This window comes from Rana temporaria, chromosome 9 (genome assembly GCF_905171775.1).
Source record: "Rana temporaria chromosome 9, aRanTem1.1, whole genome shotgun sequence".
NCBI lineage: Eukaryota > Metazoa > Chordata > Amphibia > Anura > Ranidae > Rana > Rana temporaria.
This window is the reverse complement of record NC_053497.1, coordinates 141,818,629-141,846,137: the sequence shown is the minus strand read 5'-3', so window position 1 is coordinate 141,846,137 and position 27,509 is coordinate 141,818,629. Positions and strand designations below refer to the sequence as shown.

The 27,509-nt window shown below is 46.5% G+C and overlaps 1 protein-coding gene and 2 long non-coding RNA genes across 4 annotated transcripts in view; 1 reads left to right on the top strand and 2 right to left on the bottom strand.

The window, feature by feature from the left end:
• Positions 1–220: 220 nt before the first annotated feature.
• Positions 221–857, bottom strand: LOC120914482. Its single transcript, XR_005743687.1, has 2 exons — positions 820–857; positions 221–748 (listed from the first exon to the last, which is right to left on the bottom strand). It is a non-coding gene; the product is annotated as an uncharacterized LOC120914482 (long non-coding RNA).
• Positions 858–2,483: 1,626 nt separating this feature from the next.
• LOC120914158 lies at positions 2,484–15,581 on the top strand. 2 transcript variants are annotated; one of them, XR_005743628.1, is made up of 2 exons: positions 2,484–2,519; positions 15,233–15,581. It is a non-coding gene; the product is annotated as an uncharacterized LOC120914158 (long non-coding RNA). The 2 variants fall into 2 exon arrangements; XR_005743627.1 differs by lacking the exon at positions 2,484–2,519 and adding an exon at positions 3,595–3,796.
• LOC120914157 overlaps positions 3,250–27,509 on the bottom strand; it is a 120,281-nt gene continuing 96,021 nt past the window's right edge. Inside the window, exon 11 of the mRNA XM_040324680.1 lies at positions 3,250–3,732. Within this exon, the coding sequence (XP_040180614.1) occupies positions 3,542–3,732 (191 nt within the window). The 3' untranslated portion in view covers positions 3,250–3,541. The remainder of the gene's footprint in view (positions 3,733–27,509) is intronic.

Genomic DNA, 27,509 nt, shown 5'->3' with positions numbered 1-27,509 from the left:
GTCCCTGCCACCCAGAGTATTGTGTTACCATCCTTTTGTCCTTACCCTCAGATGATGGGGGACAAGGTTTTGCACACTGCATGTGGTTCCTGCTATTGGGTGCTATGTAAACTCAGCTGACACTATTTGACAGTTGGATTCCCCATTTGTGCTTCCTGAGGGCCCAAGGAAGGGTCATACAGCTTCAGAAGCCACTACTTCTCTATGGATCTGTTATATATTTTTTTGGGTGAAAGCCCATTTTGCTAGGGGTCTTGGTACCTCCTGAGCTATTCATCCTTAGGCTTCAGCAGCTTGTAGAACTGCTACCAGGATTCGGTTCATACTTTCACTGATTGTGCCACTGAGGATGCATTCTTCAGTTGGTATGTTTTGCATGTTTTTGCACCGCCCCTTCTAACATCATGTGACATCAGAAGGGGACAGTGCCATCGGGTGATGTAGGTGGCCATGTAAAGTTCTTACCTATTCGGATTTGGTGTTTTATTTCTGTGTGTTCTCCCCTCATTTCATCGCTTTGGGACATCCCTATCGTTATGAATATGAACACTCTTTGTGTCCCAGGGTGTACGAAAAAAGTGCGATTTTTGGTTGACCTCTAAAACCCTTTACTTTCAGTACATCACGGGACACAGAGATCCCACCCCTCTTCCTTTGTGGTTAATGGCTGCTTGCTACAAACACTGGAGCCTAGCCTAGCTTAGCAGGAAGAGGTTATATCTGTTAGGCCCCGTACACACGACTGGATCTATCTGCTGAAACTGGTCTGACAGACCAGTTTCAGCGGACAGATCCAGTCGTGTGTAGGCCCGAGCGGACAATTGTCCGGCGGATCGGACAGTTTCCAGCGGATAAAAATTTCTTAGCATGCTAAGAAATCTGTCCGCTGGAAACCTGTCCGTCGGACATGTTCGGTCGTCTGTACAGACTCACCGGACACGTCCGACCGACCGACATCCCTCGCATGCGTCGTACTGATTCGACGCATGCGTCGAAGCTTTGAACTTCAAGGCCACCTACGTCGCTGCGTCATCGGCGCGGCGACGGCGCGGCCACGCCCCACGTATTGTTTACGCGCGGATTTCTGTCTGATGGTGTGTACAACCATCAGACAGAAATCCGGCAGCCGGACGCAGCGGACAGATCCGATGGTGTGTACGGGGCCTAAGGAGACTTCCTGTCCAGTCACCTGAAGGTGCCAGTATAACGCTATTGCTAAAGTTGTGTAGGTAGTCTACAGGCTTGGAAAAATCAGTTTGTAAATAGATAGAAAACTGGCTAAAAGACAAAATTCAGAGAGTAGTGGTTAATGATTCTTACTCTGACTGATCTAAGGTTATCAGTGGTGTAACCCAAGGTTCAGTGTTGGGACCCTTACTTTTTAATATATTAATAAATGATATTAGGTCTCGGATTAAAAGTACCATTTCAGTCTTTGCAGATGACAGCAAGCTATGCAGTGGAATAACGTCCTTACAGCAAATTAGGTTTATTGTAGATAAATGTAAAGTTATGCGCTTGGGGCATGATGAGAATATGCATGCATCATACATACTAGAGGGAGTATCATAAGCTCAATAATGGCATGCAATGCCAAGCTGCGGTTTCCAAAGTGAGCAAAGTCCTTTCTTGTATTAGAAGAGGTATGGACTCCAGGGAGAGATATAATTTTGCCCCTGTACAAATCATTAGTAAGACCTCATCTGGAATATGCAGTTTAGTTTTGGGCACCAGTTATCAAAAAGGATATCGGGAACTGGAGAAAGTGCAGAGAAGGGCAACCAAACTGATAAGAGGCATGGAGGAGCTCAGCTATGAGGAAAGATTAGAAGAACTGAATTTATTCACTCTTGAAAAGAGGAGATTAAAGGGGTTGTAAAGGATTTTTTTTCCCCCTAAATGGCTTCCTTTACCTTAGTGCAGTCCTCCTTCACTTACCTCATCCTTCCATTTTGCTTTTAAATGTCCTTATTTCTTCTGAGAAATCCTCACTTCCTGTACTTCTGTCTGTAACTTCACACAGTAAGGCAAGGCTTTCTCCCTGGTGTGGAGTGTCATGCTCGCCCCCTCCCTTGGACTACAGGAGAGTCAGTACTCTCTCTACGTTGCAGATAGAGAAAGGACCTGTGTGTTAGTGGGTGCCCTGACTCTCCTGTAGTCCAAGGGAGGGGGCGAGCATGATACTCCACACCAGGGAGAAAGCTTCTCATTACTGTGTGGAGTTAAAGACAGAAGAACAGGAAGTGAGGAAGTGAGGATTTCTCAGAAGAAATAAGGACATTTAAAAGCAAAATGGAAGGATGAGGTAAGTGAAGGAGAACTGCACTAAGGTAAAGGAAGCTATTTAGGGAAACAAATTGTACCTTTACAACCCCTTTAAGGGGGATATGAGAAACATGTACAAATATATAAGTGGTCCATATAGGGAACTTGGTGTAGTTATTTACTTTAAGGTTATTATGGAGACAAGGGTGCACCCCTTATGTATCGTGACATACTCAAAGAAAAGGATTTTGGAGGTAAACGAAAAATCTGACTCTTACAATTTGGCAATTGTTGGGAGTGGGGTGGGAAGTTGACAACTTGTCTGGAGGTGTGTTCTAAAGTAGAGTTTCAGGATTTCACACCCCACCATTAAAAAATAAAAGGACGAAGCCAGGGACATTGCTGGAGCATCAAGGGCATTAGGTACCATTTGGGATTTTGTTTTCTAATGTAATGTTCTGCTATAACCATAGCACAGCCTTTCTACTAATTTGTAGCAATATATAGTAGGGTTACACTGAGTACATTAATAAGAATACAGTTACTTTCCCTTTAATAGATAAATAATGAATATATTTTGGCTGAAGGTTAGCACAAGATTTAAAAAAAAATGCATAATACAAATATAACAAAATATATCATTGTCACACCACTGTGTTTGTCTGAAAACTGAAATTACTATTAGCACAAATATTCTGTTTAGCAATTGTATAAAGTCCTTGTAGCACATGTGATTGCATAATGTCACCATCCATACAAGTGGTATAGTTACAAACAGGCCAATTTCACCTTGTAGTGACAGTTACTCTTCCAAAAATATATATATATTTATATATTAAAAAAGTTATATTATTTACATGTGGGTCTGTCAATACAAATCTGATGAATTTATGTCTCTCAGTGACTCCACTGCTAAGGTCTCTCCAAAAGTCCCCCAGTGCTAACCAGAAAGTCCACCTGGAGTCTACTTTTATATTTTGCATAAAAAGGGGGCACTGCATGCTGGTCATCTATAGATGTGGGACTGCGCCATAAAAGTGGTCAGGACATTTCACTGGTCTAATCTAAATGTTCAGTTTGATTTGATGGATTTGGTCACTCAGCATGTTTGGTGATCCCTTGGTGCTCGGAATTAGAAAGGTCTAAACACGGAACGATTCAACCCATCAATGACATGTCTGACTGCTGACGGACACACAGCAATCTCAGTGTCTTCGTTGGTCTAAGTGACATATTAGTCGGAATGGATAACTGGATGGACACTATGATGATGCAGTCAGAGGCCATGAGCCAAGGGGAGCACACGAAGGAGGACACAGCTGCTTTCCTCCAGAAGAGATTGGATTTCCTCCATGCTTAGGTCCTTGGCTTGCCTCCGATTTATTTCTAAGATTTCATCTCCCACCTCCAGCACTCCCTGTGGAAATGATGAGGTGAAGGCTCCGCTCAGCTGAACCACGAACAACCCTGACAGGAGGTGAACAAAGAATATTAGGATTGGTCGAATAGCTGTCAAAGACAAGGTTAAGAGGTTAAACACTGAAGTAGAAAGAGAGAGAGGGAGTATGAATGTGTGCATGAGGACTCTTGTGTGATGTACCCACCTGGGACACCAAAAAAAAGAGGAGCTCACATCTAATTAAAAAACAGATTATGATTTAAAATAATGAGCTGTTGAAATTACTAAGTACAACCAATTAACACTTTTACATAACTTTCTTTACATTGGAAAAAAAAAACAGAAGGGAGTTCAGTACCCATTCTTCCCACTATACCATTTCTATTTACAAGACCGCTAACTTACTGTAAACCATAATAGCGGAATCTTCTATTGCATTTTTGGAGTAGATATTTTTTCTTAGATCAAATGACATGCTAACAAGGGTTGCCACATGCTTTGTTTTTAATATCGGCACACAGAGGGCATTTATCTACTGCACAATATCTGTATAGGTTACATGATCGCGCCACTCCTGAAGAAATCTTATTGGAGAAAATGCATAGAATGTTGCAACTGATACAGTCACATGATTTGGGTGATGACATCACACATGGCAACACACAGATACTCCCCTGTGTGAGCAGCGTGTGTGTGAGTAGCTGTGGGGTGCACGCCTGTTACTCTGGTGCTGGTAGAGCACAGTTCCATGCAAGCTTTACATTAGTTTGATTTGTTTAACACATTTGCAGGTTTACACTATGCTGGCACTCCCTTTGTGTTGGCTGACCAGTAAGACCAGAAGAAGTAGAAACTTTATATAATGGGCATATTTAGTGGTGTGTTACTGTTTTTGTCACAATTGGTGTTATTCTATCACTGGCATAGCTGCTGTTTAAAGGGGTGATTCATTGGCAGGTGCGGATCTCTTGAAACATAACTGTGGCCCGGCTATGGACTTTCAAATATACACATATTCTAACAAGCAGTCTTTCAATGAACTTTAAACTTTATTTACAGTTTTTTCTAAGTATGAGCTCCTCCTCATAAATCCATAGAAACTATGAATTTGTAGAGTGCATACCCAGCTCGGAAGATATTTGACAAGCGGATGTGCAATTGTGGAAGATTTACCTCGCTGGATTGGGGGCACGTGAGTACACAGATGAGGACGGAGTGTGCACTGATATGTGTTACAACGCCAAAGGTGTCTTCACTGACTTCTACAACTGTAGCCACTGTGGAGGAATTCATCTTCCAAATTTGCAGCTGAAGCTATCAGTTGTACATTTGCTTTCTATTAGTAGCTTAGCTCTCCCCTGCCAGACTTCTGATCTCTAATATACACACAGAACAAGTGCACTACACAGGGGGAGGAAAAAAACTGCTGAAACCCAACTTGAATGACCTCACTACTTCTTTTGCAAACTTTAGGCGCCCCTTTCACATGCGCATTCTGACCAGGTCCACCTGTATGTTTTTCAGTCAGACTGGATCAAAAGCTCCATGCAGCTCAATAGACAGGTGCGTGTAAATGGCCTTATGTCCGTTTACAACCACCTACCTCCCAGTCCGTCCAGGAAAAAAAAAAACACGGAAAGAACTGCATCCTTTTCCCTTTTTTTGCAGACCTAAAAGAGAGGGATCAAAGGTTGCCTACTGTAAACGGACAGTGAAGTCAGTTTACATCAGGCTGCCCAAAAATCTGTAATAGGTCTGCTGGCCACAAAACACTGACATCCATCTCATTCAGCAAGAAATCTGCTCACAGATCCCCTAAAACCTGGTGCAATTGGTGTGCCATTAGAAGTAATGGCATCAAAAACGCATCCCTTATTTTGCAGCCATTCCGGGGGGGGGGATTTGCAGCCATTCCGCCCGTGATCATGTGTGAATGCAGCCTAAAGGTATAATTTACTCCACAACGTCTGCAGCTGGAAGAATTGGTGAGAACTTGTTTTAACCCTTTCGTTGCCACCAATGTAAGCCTTACATTGAAGTCGGCAGCGGGGGGATTGGGGTTACACACGCTGCCAGCATTTATTGGACCCCCGAAAGTAACACCTCCCCATGACCCCCTGCCATGCCATATGTCACTGGGTAGAGAGGAGGGAGACCAGTTACTAGTGTTGCCATCTTGGATATGATGGCAGTCTCAGAGCTTTCGATTCAACTTCTCTCTCAGCAGACATATAAAAGGTAATGTAGGGAGGTGAGGGAAGGGGAGTAACAGCTGGGCCAGCAGAGACCGTAATTATACTCTCCTAGAAGAGTAGTGGGCAATGAAGTAAAAAGGATGGGGGTGCGCTTACAAATTGACTTCTGGGATAGTCATATGTAAAGAAAAAATATTGTAGGTAAGTGGTTCTTACCTTAATGCGTTTTATGCATTAAAGGGGTTGTAAAGGCTTGTTCCCAGAGGGGGGCACTGCAATAGGAGGAAGTGCTGATGGTGTATACAGGTTAGTGCTATGAGAGCAGCAGGAGGGCGGAGGGGCAGCTCACACACACACACAGAGGAGGGGGGGGATGAGAACCCAGGAGGAAAGCACAAAGCAAGCTGCTGATGACAAAGGCACGTAAACTGACCACAGGGTCTAGTCTCAGCAGCCATGATACACCGTGGTCAGTTTACAGAGGGGTGGGGAAAAACTGGCAGGATCAGCCATGTTTTTTTTTATGTGTTACAGGTGGTCAAATGACACAGAACATGCACTGTGTCATATTACATGCTTTAAAGAAGCAAGATCCATTTTTTTTGGGGGGGGGGGTTAACAAATGATTTAAGGTAAAAAAAACTGTATGCAGCACCCCTCAGCCCCCCTTTACTTACCATAGCCTGATGTTGATCCAGCACGGTGCACAAAAGCAGCAATGCTGCTCTCTCTCTCCTCACTGGTTCAAAGGCAGTAGGGGGAGCTATTGGCTCCTGCTGCTGTCAATCAAAGACACTGAGGAGGGAGTAAGGGGTGGGGCCAAACCACACTGTGTGTGTGTGTGTCAAAGGACTCACAGAGCACGGCTCAGGGGCAAGCTTGCATGAGTGCCCCCAATAGCAAGCAGCATGCTTTTGGGCCACTCAGCAGGGCTTGGATCCAGCACCGGTGGGGTACCAGAGAATAGGAGGATCTGAGCTGCTCTGCGTGAAACCATTGCACAGATCAGGTAAGTATGGCATGTTTGTAATTTAAAAATACATTTTACTTTACAATCATTTTAATATACTCAAATTTATTTTGATTGTAATGTGACTGATAAATAAGCATGGCGTCACAAAAAAAACCAACACATTCAGGCTGGATTCACACTTATGCATATTGGATAAGGGTTTCCCCACATTCCAATTTGCATGGCAGGAGAGTGTGACCGGCTCTCAATGGAGCCGGTGTAGTGTCACAGTTTGCTGCCTATCCTAGAATGCTGCGGAAGTCACGTGGCGGCCAACTGCGCATGCGCGATGCGTTCCAAACGCAAGTGCGATGCGTTCTAATGGATTTTCGACAGTACACACCAGCGAACCCGGCATTCAGGGCGACGTGGATTTAGAGGAAAGTGGCAAGTCGGCCTCACGTCCTCGCTTCGCTTGGACGGCTCGCTCGGCCTCCTGGCTTTTTTTTTTTAACATCCTCCAATCCACGGGGATGTTAAGGAAAGAGCCTGGATGCCGACCAAGGTTTCACTGGTGTGCACTGTCGTGAATCCATTGGAACGCATCGAATTTGCGTTTGGAACGCATCGCGCATGCGCAGTTGGCCGCCACGTGACTTCCGGAGCATTCTAGGATAGGCAGCAAACTGTGACAATACACCGGTTCACACACCTCTGGGGCGGCTGCATAGGGGTCCTGTGCATCTTTGGCTCAATTTCAGGTCTGAATTCAGGCAAAAATTTGTGCCTGATTCATCCCTAAAACAGAGAACAGGGACGCATCGGACCCCTGCTGTCAGCTGCATCCGTTTTAAGTGTGAACCCAGCCTAATACACCTGTCTATTTTGCTTGCAATGAGAGAAAGTGGCTAACATGTAAATCAGCATCTTTTTGAAAGCAGTACACTCAGTTTGTATGTCTGTGCCCACCAACCCCCTCTGCTACACTGTGCTGAATGACAGCACTGCTTATGTAAGGGAAAACAGGGGGAGCTCCACTCACCTTGGGAGCTGATCTCATTTCCAGGGTTAGTTCTATTTAGCAAAGACATACAGAGGAGGAGGCGTAACCATACACACTGACAAAAATTCAATTTTTAGAAAATATATTTTTCTGTTGGAGACATGAGGACAGCATATTAAGTGTGCTCTTTCGGGTTATTGGAAATGATAATGGATTTAGGTTTGTGTGGCCACTGTGAAAAAAAACTGAACTTACTTCTTTAATGATCTGGAAAATTATAGAGAATACAATAGGAAGGGAATGTTGGTGACAGTGAAATACTTTGTGGCCCAATTTCGTTGGCTATTTGGATGACTTTTTATATTTAGTTCCTGATTCCCAAGATAGGCACAATTAGTGGTTTTATTCTTATATCGGTTGGTATTGTAGCCCTTTTTTGAAGCTTCAACTGGGAATTCTTGTCTGTAGTCAAGGGCACAGCCTGGCTTCAGGCAGAGGCGTTGCTAGCGGGGTGCGGGCCGCACCGGGTGACACCCACTAGAGGGGTGACACCATCCCGATTAAAAAAAAAAAAAAAAATTTTTTTAGCTGACATGTGCGGGGGGGGGGGGGGGCCGGCCGAGGGGGTTTGCACAAAGGGGGGGGTGTCTGCACTGAAGGGGGTCTGTGTAACATGCAGGGGTACAGAGGTGCAGGTGGCTGTGTAATGTAAAAGGGGTGCAGTGATGCAGGGTGCTGTGTAATGTAAAAGGGTCCAGAGGTGCAGGTGGCTATGAGATGTAAAGGGGGCCAGTGATGCAGGGTGCTGTGTAATGTAAAGGGGTCCAGTGATGCAGGGTGCTGTGTAATGTAAAAGGGTCCAGAGTGCTGTGTAATGTAAAGGGGTGCAGAGGTGCAGGGTGCTGTGTAATGTAAAAGGGTCCAGAGGTGCAGGTGGCTATGAGATGTAAAGGGGGCCAGTGATCCAGGGTGCTGTGTAATGTAAAGGGGTTCAGTGATGCAGGGTGCTGTGTAATGTAAAAGGGTCCAGAGTGCTGTGTAATGTAAAGGGGTGCAGAGGGCTGTGTAGTGTAAAAGGGTCCAGAGGTGCAGGCGGCTGTGTAATGTAAAAGGGGTGCAGTGATGCAGGGTGCTGTGTAATGTAAAGGGGTCCAGTGATGCAGGGTGCTGTGTAATGTAAAGGGGTGCAGGGTGCTGTGTAATGTAAAGGGGTCCAGAGGTGCAGGGGGCTATGTGATGTAAAGGGGTCCAGTGGTGCAGGGGCTGTGTAATGTAAAGAGGTGCAGGGTGCTGTGTAATGTAAAGGGGCCCAGAGGTGCAGGTGGCTATGAGATGTAAAGGGGTGCAGTGATGCAGGGTGCTGTGTAATGTAAAGGGGTCCAGTGATGCAGGGTGCTGTGTAATGTAAAGGGGTCCAGAGGTGCAGGGTGCTGTGTAATGTAAAAGGGTCCAGAGGTGCAGGGTGCTGTGTAATGTAAAGGGGTGCAGAGGGCTGTGTAGTGTAAAAGGGTCCAGAGGTGCAGGCGGCTGTGTAATGTAAAAGGGGTGCAGTGATGCAGGGTGCTGTGTAATGTAAAGGGGTCCAGTGATGCAGGGTGCTGTGTAATGTAAAGGGGTGCAGGGTGCTGTGTAATGTAAAGGGGTCCAGAGGTGCAGGGGGCTATGTGATGTAAAGGGGTCCAGTGGTGCAGGGGCTGTGTAATGTAAAGAGGTGCAGGGTGCTGTGTAATGTAAAGGGGCCCAGAGGTGCAGGGTGCTGTGTAATGTAAAAGGGTCCAGAGGTGAAGGGGGCTTTGAGATGTAAAGGGGTCCAGTGATGCAGGGGGCTGTGTAATGTAAAAGGGTCCAGAGGTGCAGGGGGCTATGAGATGTAAAGGGGTCCAGAGGTGCAGGGGGCTATGAGATGTAAAGGGGTCCAGTGATGCAGGGTGCTGTGTAATTTTAAAGGGGTCCAGTGATGCAGGGTACTGTGTAATGTAAAGAGGTCCAGAGGTGCAGTGTGCTGTGTAATGTAAAGGGGTCCAGTGATGCAGGGTGCTATGTAATGTAAAGGGGTGCAGGGTGCTGTGTAATGTAAAGGGGTCCAGAGGTGCAGGGGGCTATGTGATGTAAAGGGGTCCAGTGGTGCAGGGGCTGTGTAATGTAAAGAGGTGCAGGGTGCTGTGTAATGTAAAGGGGCCCAGAGGTGCAGGGTGCTGTGTAATGTAAAAGGGTCCAGAGGTGAAGGGGGCTTTGAGATGTAAAGGGGTCCAGTGATGCAGGGGGCTGTGTAATGTAAAAGGGTCCAGAGGTGCAGGGGGCTATGAGATGTAAAGGGGTCCAGTGATGCAGGGTGCTGTGTAATTTTAAAGGGGTCCAGTGATGCAGGGTACTGTGTAATGTAAAGAGGTCCAGAGGTGCAGGGTGCTGTGTAATGTAAAGGGGTCCAGTGATGCAGGGTGCTGTGTAATGTAAAGGGGTCCAGAGGTGCAGGGGGCTATGTGATGTAAAAGGGTCCAGAGGTGCAGGGGGCTATGAGATGTAAAGGGGTCCAGTGATGCAGGGTGCTGTGTAATGTAAAGGGGTGCAGTGATGCAGGGTACTGTGTAAATTTAAAGGGGTCCAGTGATGCAGGGGGCTGTGTAATGTAAAGGGGTCCAGTGGTGCAGAGGGCTGTGTAATGTAAAGAGGTCCAGAGGTGCAGGGTGCTGTGTAATGTAAAGGGGTCCAGTGATGCAGGGGGCTGTGTAATGTAAAGGGGTCCAGAGGTGCAGGGTGCTGTGCAATGTAAAGTGGTCCAGACATTGGATCCGCCCCGGGTGCCAAATTCTCTAGGTACGCCCCTGGCCTATAGTCTCCTGAGATGTGAATTCCGGTTCTGGAGAAAGAGAGGTGGGGGAGGGGACAAAGAAAAATGGAGAGAAAGAAGAAGGGATAGAACGAACAAGAAAGATGGATAGGGAGAGCGAGAAAAGGGGAAGAAAGGAGAACAGAGAGAAAACAGTAGGGTAAAAAATATTAGAAAAATGTTATTGGGGGGGGGGGGGGGGGTGACACCATATTTTACCGCACCAGGTGACACCAACCCTAGTGACGCCACTGGCTTCAGGTATTTCAGCCAAAGACAAAGAAAGGTTGTATACAATTCTTCAACGTCCTTGAGTGCCGCTGACTTCTTTGTAGCACGCAGTAGAGAGTATTATGCAAATTAAAACCCACCCCATGTGAAAGTTGTTGTTAAAGGGTTTGCATCCAATGCATTAAGGTGAAAAAACTTCTTACACGGACTAGCCCCCCCGTTTTACTCAGCTGAGCCCGTTCATTCCCTCGGCAGAGACAAGCTCTACCTCTCTGCTTGTTGTCTCGGCTCTTGATTAGATAGATTGATAGGTGCGCAGCCATTGGCTCCCGCTGCTTGCAATCAAATCCAATGATGCGGGCACCCAGGGGCGAGGCCGATTCCAGAATTCTGTGTCTATGGACGCAAATGCGCAAAGGTAACCCCCTGGGGGAGCGCTTCTCCCAGGGGGTTTACCAATGCGAGGAGGAGGAGGAGGCGTGAGTGTCAATTTAAAATTGTGACAGCAAGTGCGGGGAGAAAAACCCCCCATCATGATGGGGGAGGGGAATCAGGATGGGGTTGCCACCTTATGCCTTTAAGACCAAACACATATTAATTACACAGGTTCTGTGGCTAATTGAATGCAGGTAAGGCACTAAGTGAATTTAATTACCTCCTTAATCAGCCACAGAACCTGTGTAATTAAAGTGCTTGTTAACCCCCCAAAAAAATATATACCGATCCTGGTCCCTTAAAGCAGATTACACAGCACAGCATTTGTGCCGTGTAATCTGCCCCCTCTAAACTGTAAAAAAATAAAAAATAAACTTGCCACTTTCTGTATGCCCTCTCAAATCAGACCATGAAAACCAGGGCTTCTCTGCCCTGATCACCATGGTCTGATTGCACATCATACGTGTCTGTCCCCTCTCTCCCCCCTCACCCCCTCCTTCCTTCCTTCCTGTCTGTCATCCCCCCTCTGTGTCTGTCTCCGGCCCTTTCCCGCCCTGCCCCCCACCACATCCAATTCGACAGCTTCAGCTATTTTGCAAAAAGGAATGGGCTAAAATGTCACTCTAGATGTTGGTGGAGACATCCCCAAAAAGACTTGCAACTGTAATTGCAGAGAAAGGGGGTTCTACAAAGTATTGATTCAGGGGGGCTGAATACAAATGTACACCACACTTTTCACATATTTGTAAAACATTTGGAAAACCATTTATCATTTTCCTTCCACTTCACAATTATGTGCCACTTTGTGTTGGTCTATCACATAAATCCCAATAAAATACATTTACGTTTTTGATGACAAAATTTGGAAAATTTCGAGGGGTATGAATCAGGGGTCCTGGGAAAAAAAGTGTGGGAACTCCCACCCAAGATCCACTCCCTCACCAAAAAAAAAAAGATACGCTCATATGCATAATTACTAAACCGCATGTTTTTTTTTCCTCGATCCACTGTACCTTAGTAATCCTTTATGTTACTGGCCGCTTCCTGTATATGGATTCATCGGGTAGTGTGCGGGTATTCCATCACTTCCTCGATGCCGCAATGTCTCCTGGGAACAATGACAAAAGCTCCCAGGAGACATTGCGGCATCGAGGAAGTGACGGAATACCCGCACACTACCCGATGAATCCAGATACAGGAAGCGGCCAGTAACAAAGGATTATTAAGGTTCGCCTGCCCCTGACAGTGACTCGAGCTGGGCATCACTACTTACTGAAGGATTGGCTCGGGCGGCTTGGCTGCTCTCGGCTGCTCTAGTCCTGCAAAGGGAACTGAGTTCCTGCTGTGAAAAAAGTGCAGGAACTCCGTTCCCATGCGTTCCCGCAGGACTTGAGCCCTGGTATGAATACTTTTTCATGGCACTGTATATGAGAATAGCTGAGAAATGGGCACACCTCTCAGTACAGATATCCTCACACTGGGCATGTCTGACCAGGTCTGATAGATTATGAAGGGCACTGATAAATGGGGCCAAACTGTGCTGTTCTTGGAGCGCACAAGGATGATTAGACACATTGGTGCACTTTCCAAGAGAATTTTCCACAAAGCTTTGTGATTAAAGCGGATGTGCCATGAAAAAAAAATATTAAAAGCCAGCAGCTACAAATACTGCAGCTGCTAACTTTTAATATTAGGACACTTACCTGTCCTGGAGTCCAGCGCCGTCCGCAGCAGAGGACGAGCGATCGCTCGTCACTCTGCTGTTCCCCCCGCCATCCTCAGTGAGGGAACCAGGAAGTGAAGCGCTCCGGCTTCACTACCCGGTTCCCTACGGCGCATGCGCGAGTTGCGCTGCGCCGCTGATTGGCTCCCGCTGTGCTCTGGGAGACGAGTGTTCCCAGAGCACAACGGGGGAGGACGGGAGGTGACGTTCTGCCCGAGACTGTGTGGCCGGAACTGGGTGCAAATTCCTGTCTTTAGACAGGTATCTGCACCCCCCTCCCCCTGAAAGGTGTCAAATATGACACCGGAGGGGGGAGGGTTCCGATCAGCGGGAGTTCCACTTTAGGGTGGAGCTCCGCTTTAAGGTGCAGCTCTGCTGATTCCCATTATCCAATAATGTGCTAGGAAAAATTCAGGTTTGTTTTATAGCCATTTGTTGGTAATTGTGTCCCCTGCTTGCGATGCAATAGAGCTGTTCCCTAACACACCTATTACAGGATGATTTCTGTCTCCCTCTGCTGCCTGATGCCCCGTACACACGATCCGAAAATCGGACGACTTTTTTTGTTTACTAGTCGCAAGAAGAAACTGAATAGGTTACTAAAGTCATGAAAATTCTCGTACGACAGAAAAAAAAATTGGAAGTGATGTCATGTTGTAATGTATTTGTATTGTATTTTCGCACAACAACTGTACTGACTAAACGAAAATCGTACGATCTGGTATCGTACGAGGAAAATTTTCGTGCATGTCCGATAAAATAATATCAGATTAACTGTCATGATCGACTCACGGAAGCTCTGTACCAACGATCCGATTATCGTACGATTTTTCCTCGGACGTCATTTTTCGGACGATATTTAGATCGTGTGTACGGGCCATGAGGCTAAAATGACGAGGACTAAACAGTTTCTTATCAATCAGGTTCAAAGCTGCCCTGGAAATTTAAATGTGATTAGCAATACAAGAAGCAATGATAGAGGAAGTTATACTGAACAGGCTTAAGGAAGTACACTCCAGGTCACTCTTTGAGGTGCTCTCTGGATTCTGGCTGCAATAGAGTAGAGTTAACAAATGGTTTAAGACACAGACAATGAAATCTAGGTTTACACAGTCACTGGTTTGCTTTATGTGACATTTTTGGGGAAAAAGGTATGTAGTGGGGGATCCTTTAGATAGTATGACATGTGTATCTGTGTACAGCAATGGATCATGTAACAGAACATAGTGCTTGTCTCTTTATGTCGGCTTATCCTTCTCATACCCATACCCTGCTCTGCTCTGCTCCGGCATTATCCGTTGTTATAACAGCTATTTTATTCAAGTGTTCTTTCCAATACTAGCCTTGCATAGACTTTTGTACTAACAAACATGTATTCCATAAATGCCAAGAATGTATCTTGTCCCTAGCAAGAAAGATAAAAAGTTTAGAGTTTGTATTCTCTTATGAATACAACATTGTGTGTATGATTTGATTCTCAGAACACCTAAGCAGCAGTAGCCTGATAAAAGCACTAAACACATTCTTCTTAATACAATGGATAATACAACTAATAGATTGTTACAAGTAGCGTACATAGGTACAAACTACAGTGCGGTCGCGGGAGGGGAGGGTGTTTGAATTATGTGATGTACGGCTGCTGATTTTTATTTTATCTGTAAAATTTGGTCAGATTTGTTGCATTGGTTAGTTTCCTATATAAGGGCAATATATCAATGTTTTATATTCATTACAATTTCTGCATAAGTTTTGCATATTATGTCATTAGCCAGCATTTAGCTGTGATAATAAGGCGGGGGTAAATATATGGACCCAGAGCACACTAAGGGACCCAGAATCTTGTTTTGTGGAACTGTTGGATGATGGTTGGCTGAGCACAAGCTGCACTCTCAGGGCAAAGCCTGTTAAGTCACCCCTGATGGCATCCCATGGTAGCAGCTGCTTGTGTATATGATGGTTTCTGCTGTGAACATTGTGGGTACCAAGCTGGTGCAGGGAGCCCGATCAACGGGCGGCTCCTGAAGTGGAAAGAGGCAGGTAGTTGGGCTCCAAGGTTGGAGAGAGAACTAGGGGTTCGGAAAACCTGGCACTGATTAGTGGGTGGGGGCAGCAGAGCTGGAGGAGAAGTGGGCAAGACTGCCAGATGATAGGCAGGAGCAGCATCTTGCTCCCTGAATAAATATTTGTCTGTTTTCCTTTTAGGGTGATTTATTCATGGTAGGAACCTGTTTGGTGGATCGATGCTCTTCAAGAGGGGGATTAAGTACGCTCCATGCTGTAACTGGGAATGAGCCGAGGCTGTATGGTGGAGTTATATTACTACAGCAGTGAAGTGGAGGCAGAGATGGCACATGGCTTGCACATTCGGCCAGCAGTTCATAGTGACATTAAGATTTGACAGTATTCATCAAACTCGAATATAGGTCTCCTATTGCATATCATTGTAATTCAAATAACATCCACTGCTCAAGCCCTGAGAAAGGGAGAGGCCTTGCCCTGAAACATGTTGGCTGTATTTGATGCTCTTAACCAATAAATGTTTTGAAAAGACTGAGTGATATGATTTTACTACCCATCCTAGAGTTTGCCATCTGCTGAGGGTTCTTTTTGAGAGGTAGCAGCCCAGAACCAGAACAAGGTCCACCCAAACTATACCTTCTTTGTGGATCAACTTCTTTGAAGGAAGACACTCCATTAAAGGAAGACATACTCCATTGTAGATCTATCAGAACCAAGTCTCACTTCTATGGGTCCATCGCTTCTACACACACATCAGACAAGTCTAAAAAGAAGGTGCATTTTTAACCTACCCGCATGCTGCTGATAGAAAGTGAGCTCAGGTGCATGATGGGACCCAAGTGGGCCAGGAATATGTTTTAGGGGACATTGAAGCTGGGCGCATACAAACCTTGGAGGAGTCAGAGGGGGCCTAACGGAGTTATAATTAGGTAGTGGTTGAGGTCTGTAGTATGACTATATATTGTTCTTTAAATGTGAATTTATTTGAATTAGGGCTGTGCAAATTAACTTTTAATTAATCGATTAATCTTTAATTTTTTTGATCAATCAAAATCTTTTTTATCGATTAAATTTTTTTTGATTGGTACTCACCTCTCCGCCGGCTTCTGGGCCTTCAGGGAGTTCTGTCGGAGATCCAGTAACAACATGGACACCAGCGGGGCTTGCCGTGTCCATCTGAAGGGCTCCTTTGCTATGCCTTCATATCTGCATGCCGGCGGGACCTTAATATCTGCCACACACAAGGGCTGTTACACTTCCCTCTATCACTTCCCTCTATCAACCTTGGATTCTACAACCATCCACTGGGAGTTGTGATAGTTCCCCTCATGGGACATCTACATGCCAACAGACTGATGTTAACCTCTCCTCATCTGGATTCAGCTGTGGTATCGTTGTACACATTTTTATACCAGTATCATACTTGGCTACATGTTTTTATGACTGCTTTTGGTACCGTTTGGTATTACTCGCACCATTTTTACAGTTTATGTAGCTACATCAATTTTATCTCCAGTGCAATATTTATTTGGTTACCTACTTGAAGACTATAAAAGTTTTAATGCTATTCCCATCGAGTGCTGCCTTTGTGTGTTTTTTGTATCCTGCTATACATTTTTCCAGTGGTTGGAAGCTGCACTGGGAATCAGACTGCAAGGAGGAGATCAGCTAAAAGTAGTTGGATCTGTATGTGCGTTATAATTAATCAAAATTAATCGATTAAAAAAAAAAGATTAATCAAACAGAAAAATGTTGATCAGTAACAGCCCTAATTTGAATAAATACCCATAATTTATGCCATAAAGCCATTGCTCTAATGTCCTGTACACACGATCGGTTTTCCTGTTGGAAAAAGTCTGATGAGGGCTTTTGGTCGGGAATCCCGACAGTGTGTATGCTCCATCAGACGTTTTCCAACAGGAAAACTGCTGGAAAAAGATAGAGAGCAGGATCTCTTTTTTCCCATCAGGAATTTACGATCGTGTGTACAAATCCCAACGTGCAAAATTCTTACACATGCTCGGAAACAATTCGACGTATGCTCAGAAGCATTGAACTTAAGTTTCTTGGCTCGTCGTAGTCTTTTATGTCACCGTGTTCTTGGCAGTCAAAAGTTCACCAAACTCTTGTGTGACCGTGTGTATGCAAGGCAGGCTTGAGAGGAATTCCGTCGGAAAAAACATCCAACTTTTTTCTGACTGGAAAACCGATCGTGTGTACGGGGCATCAGTTACAGAGGCACCAGCTGAGGAAAAGGAGAGGAATGGGGCCATCCAGGCTTTAGATCAGTGGTGCAGGCAGCAGGAGAGTTTAGTATAAAGGGCCAGTTTACACCATTCTGATTTTAGATGCGTTGTATGCACGTTACCTTTTACATACATTTTAGGTGTTACAAATTGCATTATGACAAAAACCACATCAATGATTTTGCAATCAGGATTTCTTTACAGCTCCCGAAACCCACTGGTGAGTTTGGTTTGCGGCTGATTACAGGCACCACTCAGAAATATGTTCCAAGTTCACAAGGTAAAAGTGTATTCAGGTTTACTGTATCTCTTATATAAACAGATGTACTTTGTTCATAAAGTAAATTGTAGCTATCTTTCTATTAATGGAGATTCAGGAGATCCTACACATGCTAATAGATGCTTTAGAAAATGCAGTAACCAAAAGGAAAGAGCTCCACTAGCGTAATAAAAACTTTTATTTAACCCCTTCATGTGTAAGGGTAAAACAAATCTTAATGCCTAAGCACAATTTTGCAACTTTTGACATGTGTTAGTAAAACCGTACATGTCATCACAACTACTATGTACATCTAGGTGGATTATACCTTGGTTTTTTTTCAGAACAAATTGTTCTTTCATTTGGTGGTAAATGGTAATGACTATCTCCTGATTTTTTTGTTTATAATCAAATAAAAAAACTGTCTCATAATAGTAAAAAATGTTTTAAATTTAGCTGTATATTTCTAGCTACTACGATAACCTTCCACCAAATAACCGTCCTGAAATAAATTCTCCTACTCCTGACGATCACAGCGATTTCATGTCATTGTGTCATTTGTTGTTTGTAAATGTAGTACAGCCCAGAAACAATAGTGCGCATGTTGCCTTATTTTTTCATCCTACCTACACACTGAAACTGCTACTAATTAAAAAATAAATAAAAATCCTGTCCAAAAAAAAAATACTGACCCTGACCTTTGACCCAAACACTAACCCCGGCACTGACCTAGATTATACCTTGATCTAGGTATTTTTGTTGAATTTTTAAATTTTCTTTTTTTTTTTTTTTTACACGCACTTTTTTTTTTTACAATGTATCTCTCCTCCAGTCACAGAGAGAGAAAACACAGGGGACTAATCACTGTGGTAGCCAATTAGAGACTTTCACAGTAATCAGGTGTCCCAGTTACCGATCGCTAGTATGGGGGCCTGGGCTCTCAGTGAGACCCCGGTCTCTGCACTCGGAGCGTGCTGTGCGTCATTCTCCCAGCACAAAGGGAGATACGCAAATAAGAGGGCCCACGGAAAAAAGCCCAGTCCAGTGGGGCCGCTTGTGGGCCGTACGCTCAGCACCAAGGGATTAATAAATAATGAAAAATAATATACACTTGCATGACCCCAGTGGGTGTGTGTGCCTTTCATAGCCTGTCATAGATGTATGTCTATACTCCTTGCCAGAGACAACACCATGGTAAATGGCAGTAGAATCCTTCCTCTGGACTCTAAACTATTAAGCTTGCAAGACAGAGGACTCCGGCTCCTGGCATCTGCCAGTCCTCTCCGGGGCTCTGAGGAAAGGTATACCGACGTCCCTCTGACAGAGTGAATCATAGGTCGCTCTCACGCCTCACATAACAGGTTGCCATGACGACACACGTTTTGGAGGCGTATCCCCTTTCTCAAGTATGCTGGCAACACTGACTGTGAATGTATAAATAAAGGAATTGCCCATTACTGGGTTAACCCCTTTGAGGTCTTACCTGCTGTAATTTATCGTTCTAGTGATATGGTTCCCTTTTTGTTTTCTGTGTACTGCATCCCCTTGTGCAGTCCAATAGGGGCAGCTGCAGATGTACTAGCACCCATGTGACTGCCTAAGGCCTGGTTCACAACCATGCATTTTTTTGTGTGTTTTCAGTTTTGCAGAAACACACTACAGTCCATTTAACATGGTTTCCTATGGGTTATGTTCACATCTGTGCATTTTATGGAAAGGACCAACCAGGGACTTTTTTCTTGTTTTTGGTTTCATAGACTTCAGAGGCTCAAAATCGTGTATTGACAAACGGAAAATGCACCTGGAATATGCAAACTGCATAGGTGTGATCCAGGTCTAAAGGACATCCAAAAAAGCATGGAAAGTGGAATTTTTTTTCTTTTGTTTCGAAAATGCAGACCCACTATGTAAATCAGCGAGATACGCGAATTCACGAACGTACGCGGACCCGACGCAGTGTTCTTACGACGTTTCCGTAGCGGCTTTCCCAAGCGTATACATACCCCTGCTTCTATGAGGCGCAGCCAATGTTAAGTATAGCGTCGCTTTTAAAAAATGTTACGTCGTTTGCGTACGCCAATTCAGAAACCCGCGCGTCGCTAGTTACGCTCACGTCGAAACCACTGACGTGCTAGTGACGTCAGTGGGAGCAATGCACGCCGGGAAATTCCGTGGACGGCGCATGCTCATTTAAATCGGCACGGGAACGCGCCTGATTTAAATAGTACACTCCCCCTAGCCGTGGAATTTGAATTCCGCTGGGGGATTTACGATCCGCCGCCGCAAGTTTGGAGGTAAGTGGTTTGTGAATTACCCACTTGCCTCGCAAACTTGCGGGAGCGGATCTTAAATCAGGTAGATCGAGCGGATCTAAAGATCCGCTGATCTACGTGAATCTGGCCAAAGAAGTTTTGCATGATCCTTTCCTTGTGTGTTCTGGCTTCCCCTGTTACAATCTCAATAAAAATAAAAAATAAAATCACACAGGCAATCAGTGTTAATTTAGTCAACGAAATTAACACTATTTTAGTTGACTAAAATAAGACTAAAACAAATTCAGATGAGAAAAATACGACTAAAACTAAAAAAGAAAATTTGAATTTGACGTCTAAACTAACACTGCATTACCACATAAGAAAAAGTGGGGGCAACAGTTTCAAGCTGTTGAAACAAAAAAATAAAAAGGCTTTTCAAAAAGCAATATTTTTGTTTGTTTATGAAACTTGTTTTATTTATAAAGACGTTATTAATCACAACAGGTATCTGTAGTCTAGTGTCTGTAGTGCATGTTTAAACCTTAATACCTGATATAATAACATTCGATTTTTACTCTAGGAGTATATATTGGAGTGTGACAAATCTAGAAAAAACAACAAAATAATTCATTACAATTTAACCCAACTCATTTGATTTTAATCGATTATAACTAAAATGGCATTTTAGTCAAAAGACTATGACTAAAACAAAATCTATTTTTGAGGTCCAAATGAACACACTACACTATTGCCGCGTACACACTATCGGAAATTCTGACAAGAAAACCGTGGATTTTTTCTGACAGAATGTTGGCTCAAACTTGCCTTGCATACACATGGTCACACAAATCTTGTCGGAAATTCCGACTGCCAGGAACGCGGTGACATACAAGACGTAAGACGAGCCGAGAAAAATGAAGTTCAATAGGCAGTGCGGCTCTTGATTCTGAGCATGTGGGTTTTTTTGCGCGTCGGAATTGCATACAGATGAGTGGATTTTACGATAGGAACTTTTTCGTGGGGGCATTGCAGAGTATGGGGGCATTGCAGAGTATGGGGGCATTGCAGAGTATGGGGGGGGGGCATTGCAGAGTATGGGGACATTGCAGAGTACAGGCATACCCCGCTTTAAGTACACTCACTTTACATACACTCGCAAGTAAGGACATACCTGCGAGTGTATGTAAAGTGCCTTACAAGTACTGTACGGACATTTTGCAGCCGCAGTAGAAGGAGCTGAAGCTCCGAGAGCATATCCCACCTTGTTCCAGTGTGCCCCTGACACCCCCACTACAGCCCCTGAGACCTCAACTACAGATCTTGACACCCCCACTACAGTCCCTGACCCCCCACTACACCCTAGAAGTGAAAAAGGGTATTGTTTCACTTTAAGTACATTTTCGTTTTACATACATGCTCTGGTCCCGTTGTGTACTTAAAAGTGGGGTATGCCTGTATTGCACAGGGAGGGATGGATGGCTGGATCTGTGACTGCATGTGTCACAGATCCAGCCCGCAGCAGCAGCAGCAGCTGCTGCTGCTTCCGCTCTCTCCCCTCTCCTCTCTCACATTGTACCGTTCGGTACAGAGAGGAGAGGGAGGAACCGGCGTCATCACATGACGCCGGTTTGTTTACTAGTGATCGCTCCGTCATTGGACGGAGCGATCACGTGGTAAACCGCCGCTATCAGCGGCGATTTACCGTGATCAGCCGGGTCCGGAGGACCCGGCGGTCACGGAGACTCCCGTGTGCGCGCCCCACAGGGCGCGCGGGAGCGCGATTCTGGGAGGACGTACATTGACGCCCTCCCAGAGTTAAGCAACCGCCTTGTAGACGTATTTCGTCTATAGGGCGGTTGCTAACTGGTTAAAAAAGCTGAAAAGATTTTTTTTCTTAAACGCTTTGCGTGGCCTGACTCTTTAATTGGTTAAATGTAGTGATGTCAGCAGATGCCTATCTTCTAGCAATACTCCCCCTTTTTTTTGTTCTGGTTTTCTTTATAGAGGAAATTGAGATACCCCAATTCCTCCTGTCTGCATGGATTCCTTATTGTGTTTATGCTTTCTCCTAGAAAACATCCTGCTCTTTTCATGTCTGTCTCTTTCTGTATGATGGAGTAGAGCATGCAGCTCCTCCACCTGACATCAAGACTAAAACCTGACTGTTGAAAGGACCTGTGGTGGGATGGCGGAGAGCAGCAAGTTCCTACAAACCTCCTTTCATCCTGGAACTCTTTGACGTGCAAAGCCTCCCTCGGGGCCTCGGTGAACTGAAGCAGCGCCTTAGAAAGACAGGGATCACTGGCCACCACACATGAAAGAGCTGTCCTAACTTGTTTAAGTATTACCTGCTTAAGCTTTAGCTTATAGCCTATTTCATGGTCTAAGTGTCGACAGAAAAGTCACAGGCTCGCCTAGGATATGGCTACAAAAAAAATGGTAATTTTCTGAAGTTACTCCGACAGGTTAGCACTGGGGAAATGTGAATTGTAGGAATGAACAATCTTTTGCAAAACCAGCTGAACTACATTTCCCACGTTATGTCTTACAAGTAAGGCTAAATTACACAGAGAATGGTTGACCAATATTCTCACCAGTCTCAGGACCAAACATCACCACACTTGCTCTTGTCACAGTTCTACAGACATCCCCACAATTGCATGCCTTCCAGTATTCTGGTGGGTAGTAGTAATTGATCACAAACATCTGAGTTTTCTAATTATCAGCAGCAGCCCACATCACTGGTGACAAGCTGCACCACAGGGGATTTATCATTGGCACAGCTTGCTTGACACTGCACAATTTTCAGAAACCCTATCATAGTTTTTAATCTATTTTTTCTTTTTTTTTATGTTATATAAACTGTTTACATTGTGTTGTTTTTACACACCTTCTCACTCTATACAATTTTTGTTTTAGTGTTAAATATTTATTACAGGAAAAGGGATTTCCAAAGCACCGTGGGCTAGCTAAACAGACTGCACAGTGGTGGCTGTCTGCTCTGAGGCTCAATTTATCTGATAAATTTATCTGAATAAAATTAAGCTGTATGATAAGAAATGACTCATTGATGTTGACATATCTATTCCTGTGTGTAAATTGATGCTATAGAGCAGTGGTCTCCAAACCGCAGCCCTTTGCTTACCTTTATTCGGCCCTTGGGGCATTGTTCCTCCCATTAATACGATTACTATTACTATTCCTGCCAACTGACATCAATGGGGTACACCATTTATTTCACCGACAATAACAATGGGGCACTATTCCTCCTGCTAATACCAAATGTGGTAATGTTTACTTCCTCTGATGCCTGGAAAATTTCCAGTCATGCTCGTCACAGTCTGGCCCCCCTAGAGTCTGAAGGACAGTAAACTGGCCCTTTGTTTAGAAAGTCTGGAGACCCCTGCTATAGAGCCTGTAAGTTTAGGTTAGAAAACAAACAGTTTGTAGCTGGTTTTTAATCGTATATGCACACTGAGCTGCCATATTTGCTCACTACCTTTGCAGTCTCAGCTTCCTGCTCTGCAGTACTATGCAGTGGTTATAGTTTACTACCCATTTTCACAGTGCAAGCCTATGAGCCTATGAGCCCCTCCTTACATCAGGCGTCCCCAGCGGAGCACCTCCTTACATCAGGCGTCCCCAGCGGAGCCCCTCCTTACATCAGGCGTCCCCAGCGGAGCCCCTCCTTACATCAGGCGTCCCCAGCGGAGCCCCTTCTTACACCAGGCATTCCCAGCGGAGCCCCTTCTTACACCAGGCATTACCAGCGGAGTCCCCCCTTACACCAGGCATTCCCAGCAGAGCCCCTCCATACATCAGGCATTCCCAGCGGAGTCCCTCTTTATATCAGGCATTCCCAGCGGAGTCCCCCCTTACACCAGGCATTCCCAGCGGAGCCCCTCCTTACATCAGGCTTCCCCAGCGGAGCCCCTCCTTACATCAGGCATTCCCAGCGGAGTCCCTCCTTACACCAGGCATTCCCAGCGGAGTCCCTCCTTACACCAGGCATTACCAGCGGAGTCCCTCCTTACACCAGGCATTACCAGCGGAGTCCCCCCTTACACCAGGCATTCCCAGCAGAGCCCCTCCATACATCAGGCATTCCCAGCGGAGTCCCTCCTTACACCAGGCATTCCCAGCGGAGTCCCCCTTACACCAGGCATTCCCAGCGGAGTCCCCCCTTACACCAGGCATTCCCAGCGGAGTCCCCCTTACACCAGGCATTCCCAGCGGAGTCCCCCCTTACATCAGGCTTTCCCAGCGGAGCCCCTTCTTACATCAGGCATTCCCAGCGAAGTCCCTCCTTACATCATGAATTCCCAGCGGAGCCCCTCCTTACATCAGGCATTCCCATTGGAGTCCCCCCTTACATCAGGCATTCCCATTGGAGTCCCCCCTTACATCAGGCATTCCCATTGGAGTCCACCATAGCCCCCTTACATCATCAGGTACCGACCTATAAAAGTACAGAGTGGAGTCAGTGGAGGAGCCGACCAGGTCACAGGCAGACATCAGCGGGGCGGGAGGTGGGCGGTGCCGCAGCTCAATTCCTATTGGCAGCCACACTGCCTCCTCTCGTTTTTGGGCTACAAGAAAATGGCGGCCGGCGGAGACATTGTCTCCCCCCGACCGCTGCCCTCTAGCGGCGGCGAAAGATCGGGGGGTAATTACGCGGGGCCCTACACAGCTTGCGTAGCAAACGTATGGGGCGGATCGGCCCTGGGCTTATCTGTAGATACAGTGAATATCTACTAAATGTGCACAATTTTGGAGATATGTATATGTATAGCAGCTGGTGACATCACAGGCGCATGCACACTGCGCTCTGAATGGATGGCATGCCGTGCTGTAACTTCAATGAACAAGTGAGGGAGTGATGTCGTTGCTTCTGGGCCATTCCAATGGCCGAAGCCCGCGAACCTGAGAGGAAGACATGTCAGCTATGACAGCGTGCCCCTGGAGTTTTTTTTCTTTTTAGATAAGTCATCGTGTGTAATATAATGTATGTGATGCATACTAGCACATTATGACATGAGCCTGCAGGGGGACCATTTTTTTAAAAATTTTATATCAAGGTTTTCTACAGCTTTATTATTGACTCGCAGTAAGATTGATCCCCCCCAAAGCTGCTTCTCTGTTTCTCCATTCTGTTGGTTTCAGGCACTCTGACATCATCACAGAAAATGCAGGCCCAACAATCCTGTATTGTGAATGAGGACAGCAAGGTTCACTCATAACCCAGAGCATCAGAGGGAAGATAAGCGTGCCGGCTGCCACATTGTTGTCTGCTATTAATACACAAAACAAGCATTTAGTCCTTGCAGCGATGAGTAGGCAAGACACTGCCAGGCAGTGGTGGCTGGTGCTCAAAATTTTTTGGGGAGTGCAAACAAACTGAAAAAAAAAAACCATCAATTGCAGCCTCACTGTGCCCATCAAACGCAGCTACTTTGCCCATCAATTGTTGACAGTTTGCCCCATCAAATGCCGCCAGTTTGCCCCTCAAATGATGCCAGTTTGCCCCCTCAAATGATGCCAGTTTGCCCCCTCAAATGCAGCCAATTTGCCCTCTCAAATACAGCCAATGCATGAACCTATCTATTGTTGAGTGACGGGTGCAGGAGAGAGGGGGGTGGTGCTCCTGCGCCCACTATGGACGCACGGCCACTGCTGCCAGTGTAGGTGTTTGCCCTAAATTTCAGCTTTACCTTATCAGCTACAGACAGGGCCGATCCGCCCTATACGCAGACTACGCAAGCTGCGTAGGACCCCGAGTAATGCTCGGGGGCCCCGCCGCTAGAGGTCCGCTGCCGGCGGAGATAATGTCTCCACTGGCCGCCATTCTCCTGAAGACCAGAACGAGAAGGGAGCCCTGCCGAAATAGAAATAGAGCTGCGGCACCGCCCACCCCCCCGCTCCCGGTCTCATCTGTGACCTGTTGTGGAAAGGGGTGGCGGCTGGGCGGTGCAGCAGCTTAATTTATATATTGTAGCTGGCCGGCTCCGCCTCTTATTTTGTTCCCCCTCGCCTCTGCCTTCAGTTTTGCCGGCGCTGCTTCAGTTATGACACCCCTGCTGAGCTATAGAAGGGCCCCAAGGGGGGGGGGCAGGGGGGACACCTGAGATGTAAGGAAGCACTCCGCTGGGGACACCTGAGATTTAAGGAAGCACTCCGCTGGGGACACCTGAGATGTAAGGAAGCACTCCGCTGGGGACACCTGAGATGTAAGGAAGCACTCCGCTGGGGACACCTGAGATGTAAGGAGGTACTCCGCTGGGGACACCTGAGATGTAAGGAAGCACTCCACTGGGGACACCCAAGATGTAAGGAGGCACTCCGCTGGGGACACCTGAGATGTAAGGAGGCACTCCGCTGGGGACTCCTGAGATGTAAGGAAGCACTCCGCTGGGGACACCTGAGATGTAAGGAGGCACTCCGCTGGGGACACCTGAGATGTAAGGAGGCACTCCGCTGGCTGGGGACACCTGAGATATAAGGAGGCACTCCGCTGGGGACACCTGAGATGTAAGGAGGCACTCCGCTGGCTGGGGACACCTGAGATGTAAGGAAGCACTCCGCTGGGGACACCTGAGATGTAAGGAGGCACTCCGCTGGCTGGGGACACCTGAGATGTAAGGAAGCACTCCGCTGGGGACACCTGAGATGTAAGGAGGCACTCCGCTGGGGACACCTGAGATGTAAGGAAGCACTCCGCTGGGGACACCTGAGATGTAAGGAGGCACTCCGCTGGCTGGGGACACCTGAGATATAAGGAGGCACTCCGCTGGGGACACCTGAGATGTAAGGAGGCACTTCGCTGGCTGGGGACACCTGAGATATAAGGAGGCACTCCGCTGGGGACACCTGAGATGTAAGGAGGCACTTCGCTGGCTGGGGACACCTGAGATGTAAGGAGGCACTCCGCTGGGGACACCTGAGATATAAGGAGGCACTCCGCTGGGGACACCTGAGATGTAAGGAATCACTCCGCTGGGGACACCTGAGATGTAAGGAGGCACTCCGCTGGGGACACCTGAGATGTAAGGAGGCACTCCGCTGGCTGGGGACACCTGAGATATAAGGAGGCACTCCGCTGGGGACACCTGAGATGTAAGGAGGCACTCCGCTGGCTGGGGACACCTGAGATGTAAGGAAGCACTCCGCTGGGGACACCTGAGATGTAAGGAGGCACTCCGCTGGCTGGGGACACCTGAGATGTAAGGAAGCACTCCGCTGGGGACACCTGAGATGTAAGGAGGCACTCCGCTGGCTGGGGACACCTGAGATATAAGGAGGCACTCCGCTGGGGACACCTGAGATGTAAGGAGGCACTTCGCTGGCTGGGGACACCTGAGATATAAGGAGGCACTCCGCTGGGGACACCTGAGATGTAAGGAGGCACTCCGCTGGCTGGGGACACCTGAGATGTAAGGAAGCACTCCGCTGGGGACACCTGAGATGTAAGGAGGCACTCCGCTGGCTGGGGACACCTGAGATGTAAGGAGGCACTCCGCTGGGGACACCTGAGATGTAAGGAAGCACTCCGCTGGGGACACCTGAGATGTAAGGAGGCACTCCGCTGGCTGGGGACACCTGAGATATAAGGAGGCACTCCGCTGGGGACACCTGAGATGTAAGGAGGCACTTCGCTGGCTGGGGACACCTGAGATGTAAGGAGGCACTCCGCTGGCTGGGGA